At 39.9% G+C, this 3,945-nt stretch overlaps 1 protein-coding gene across 1 annotated transcript in view; it reads right to left on the reverse strand.

The window, feature by feature from the left end:
* Positions 1-3,329: 3,329 nt before the first annotated feature.
* LOC107086513 (myeloid cell surface antigen CD33-like) overlaps positions 3,330-3,945 on the reverse strand; it is a 58,356-nt gene continuing 57,740 nt past the window's right edge. The window contains exon 6 of the mRNA XM_015377501.1: positions 3,330-3,342. Coding sequence (XP_015232987.1) covers positions 3,330-3,342 — 13 coding nt within the window. The remainder of the gene's footprint in view (positions 3,343-3,945) is intronic.

Consider the following 3,945-nt stretch of genomic DNA (forward strand, 5'->3'; position numbering starts at 1 on the left):
TAGCTTCATCTGGTCTGTTCCTGTTTGGCTGTGACTCCATCCTGGAGAGAAATATCAGCTGTGCTGCTTCCATCAACATCCTTGTTTATAGATGTTTTAGATTGGTCTGTTTTCCAGTGTAGTCCTGTTTCTCTGACTGTGACTAACTGGATGTGCTCTGTTCTTCCTCTGACATGGGAGCAGGATTAGAGCTCGTCTGCCTGGCTGTGTGTTTCCTGGACGGGGTCCAGAAAACACACAGCCTTCCTGTTAAAAAAAAGTTTTTCCTCTCCACTGTCGTTACAAGCATGCTTAGTGTGAGGGATTGCATTTGAGTCAATGAGTCGATGCAATCAACTGGTTTTCCCTAGATAGAAAACTTTGAATCAATCTGACTGGATGATTTTCTAACGTTAGACAGAATGTCAGTGGCTAATTCAGTCGATCTCTTCAAGTTGGTCCAAGATAGTCTAATGTTATGCTACATACTATATTATAGGATACATCAGTTTATATATGGATTGTCTTGGTTTATACATCCACTGACTGTAAAATTACCTGTGAAACGTCTTTTTCAAGCAAGCAAACTGCTTGTTTTTGCAGCCAAATGCCACACAGGTAGGCATTTTATGGCCCATCTCAGTGAGAATGGGGAGTACCAAGATGGTGGCAGGTGACTTCACTTTTTGTGCTATCAGCTATCCAGTGAATAAATAGAGATAGTGAGTTTAGCTGAAGGATCACTGTTGCTGCCTCAGCCATCTTGTGGTGAAAACAACCTACTGTATAAAAAGAGAAACTGATGCTTTATGACAAAGTGAAAGTTTATAAAAAGCATTAAAAAATATTAAAGAGTAACATTGAATAATTGGAAACAAACCTGTACTGAGAACTAGGTATTAGAGACGCTTGCTAAAAAAAAAGTAAAACACAGCTTTGATCTACTTATAAAATATTTACAGTTCAAAAATTGTTGCTAGTTTCTAAACGTGTTTACCTCTTCTTAGCAACTTTAATTTATGACATTAGCAACACAATGTGAGAATCGTGGAGCAGGGAACCTAAAATGTACTAAATCAATATTCCCTATTAATTATGTTCTAAATTTTTCAGTTTAACTCTGATCTGAAATGTGTAATACAAGCTTAGGTAAGCTTGTAAAACATCTGAACCCAGAATAACAACTTCTGCCTGTTTAACCACAGACATCTGAACTCACTATTAACAGTGAACAATATGTTTTCTTGGTCTCCTCATGAAGCTTGGATCTCAATCACTCTGTTGTTATCGTCTGCTTGTTCTGTTTCCTGTGGAAAGGAAAGAACACAGAAGGTTCTGATGATCTGCTCTGAATTTACTGCAGCTTCAGCTGAGTCAGAGGAAACTAGGTTCAACACGAGACTTCCTGCGTTAACAAAATGGCTGCAGCACATCAAGTCACTTCTATTTTAGCATTATTATAAAAACAGGAAGGAAATGATAAAGAAATATTTCCATTACAAAAACTAAGATAATGTGTGGCAAAAACTTATTTGCTTACCTTCTGTTGTTTGTTGTTGCAAACTAACCTTGACCAGCTGATAGAAAAGAAATCCCAAACACTGAAATTAAAAATACTGACTGCTGTGTGGCAGCAACATATCAACTCACAGAAAATCAGGTCTCACCACTCTAGGACCACGATTGTAGTGCAGAGAATTACAATTCCTGCGATCTTTACTCCAATGTAGGCAACACTAGCTGTAAAAGAAAAAACATTTTGATCACTGCTGCACTTTGCAAAATGGAAACTATCTGAAAGCTGTGGCTAAACAAAATGACGATTAAAAACTAAGTCTTTTAGTCTAAGTCTATTTGACCTTCTTTGAGGAGGAAAAGGTACCAGATCAACAGAAATCAAAATATCCAATATAAAGAAATGTCCTGATGGAAACGACGGAAAAGATGATTTACCCAATATCTGTAAAACTGTAAACATGTAATTATATGATGATGACTTATTTAATGGTTTATTTAATGTAATGATCTCTTTCTTCAAAAAGTCAGTTAGTTAATGACTTGATTTGTGATAATCCCATTGATTTATGTGGCCTTAAAGAAACTTGGCTGCAGCAAGTCATTTAAATTCAATTCACTACAGTTTATTTCTATAGTGCAAATTCACAACACGCCATCTCAAGGCTCTTTACAATTCAACCAGATCATACAGTCAAATTAATTCAGTTTTCTATCCAAGCAAAACAGTCGATTGCATCGGCTAATTGACAATTAAAGCAATCCCTCACACCAATTGAGCAAAATTTTCCCATACCAAGAAAATCTGAGTGAGGAGGAGGAATAGCAGCAACCTTTCAGCCGGACTTACTGATGACTCTAAAGGCAGTTAATAATTACAACTCTTTTGAACATTAAACCCTTGGTTTCACTCATCCAAATTACAAAGCATCCTATTCTGTTTGTATCATCCACCAGGTCCTTAATCTGAATTGTTAGATCAGTTTTTAGTTTCTATCTGATTTAGTGTTTCATACTAAGAGGTCAGGGATTTTAACATCCATGCGGATGTGGAAGGTGATAGATTGAATGCAGCCTTTATCGCTATCTTCGACTTGATTGGCTTTGTTCAAAATGTGAGTATTCCCACACATTTCTATCTTCCTACTTTGGACCTTATGCTGACATTTGGCATTTAATATAAAGAAATAACAGTATTTTCTTGCAACCCTGTCCTCTCTGACCCATGGGCGTCGGCAGACCCTTTCACAGGGGCACGTGCCTCATTGTGGATCTGTGGTACCTGGGTATGCCTGGGGCACTTATTTTTGAATTAAATGTCCGTGTTCACTGCTCCGTTCTCACAGCTCCACCCTCACAGTGGAGTTGAGAGGAGAACACTCCAAAATTAGCCAGTCTCAATTGATCGACACCTTCGCAAAAATGACGCAGAGAGAAGTGGCGGCTGGCCAATAGAGGACGCTAGGGGACCGCCCCCACAACCAATGACCCTATGAAGACATACAAAATAATGTCATTTTTTTATAATTAAATATTAAATTAGAACATAAGATATTTCGAAATGTATCTCTACATATTTTTCAGATGTGCAAGATAAATATTTAATCTTTAATAACTAGTAAAGTGTCATTACATTTTTTGTTGGATTGATCACGTATTTCCGCCCTGGGGCTTTGTCCATTGACTCGTTAAAAGTTGTACATTCGCAGTAGCTCCTCACAATTCAGAAGTATAGGAGAGCTTGGGGCGCAGCTTTGGTGCAACTGAGGTGACAGGAAGTATATTTGCTCACCACCTCCCGCCACAGAGCAGACTTTTTGCGGGTGATTGACAGGTCAATCGCGGGGGCTGAAGACGCATTGGAGAGAGAAAGAGAGAAATGGTGCTAGAAATTTCCTTTTCCAGGACCTGGTTTAGCAAGAAGGCTTGGCTAGCAGCATGTAGCTTTATGCTGCTTTCGCTCCCTCCTTTTTCATGTCAGGATCTGACCCAGCATGGATAAAGACAGCTAGGACTGATTTAAAGCACTTTTTTAGAAAAGACAAAACAAGAATGAACAATCTGGGATTCACATGGAAAATTATAGAATATAGGGGGGTGTCGGTTCAAGAAGGGGTTCATAACATTTATGGATAGGATTTCTAGGCGCAGCCAAGGACCGGAGGGGGTCTGGTTTGGGGACCAGCGGATCTCCTCCCTGCTTTTTGCAGATGACGTAGTTCTGCTGGCTCCCTCCTGCCAAGACCTACAGTGTCCGCTGGGGTGGTTCGCAGCCGATTGTGAAGCGGCTGGGATGAGAATCAGCTCCTCCAAGTCCGAGGCCATGGTTCTCGACCGGAAAAAGGTGGCTTGTCCCCTTCAGGTTGGAAGAGAGACACTGCCTCAAGTGGAGGAGTTCAAGTATCTTGGGGTCCTGTTCACGAGTGATGGAAGAATGGAGCGGGAGATCGA

Source organism: Cyprinodon variegatus, unplaced genomic scaffold (genome assembly GCF_000732505.1).
Source record: "Cyprinodon variegatus isolate N-32 unplaced genomic scaffold, C_variegatus-1.0 Scaffold155, whole genome shotgun sequence".
Lineage (NCBI taxonomy): Eukaryota > Metazoa > Chordata > Actinopteri > Cyprinodontiformes > Cyprinodontidae > Cyprinodon > Cyprinodon variegatus.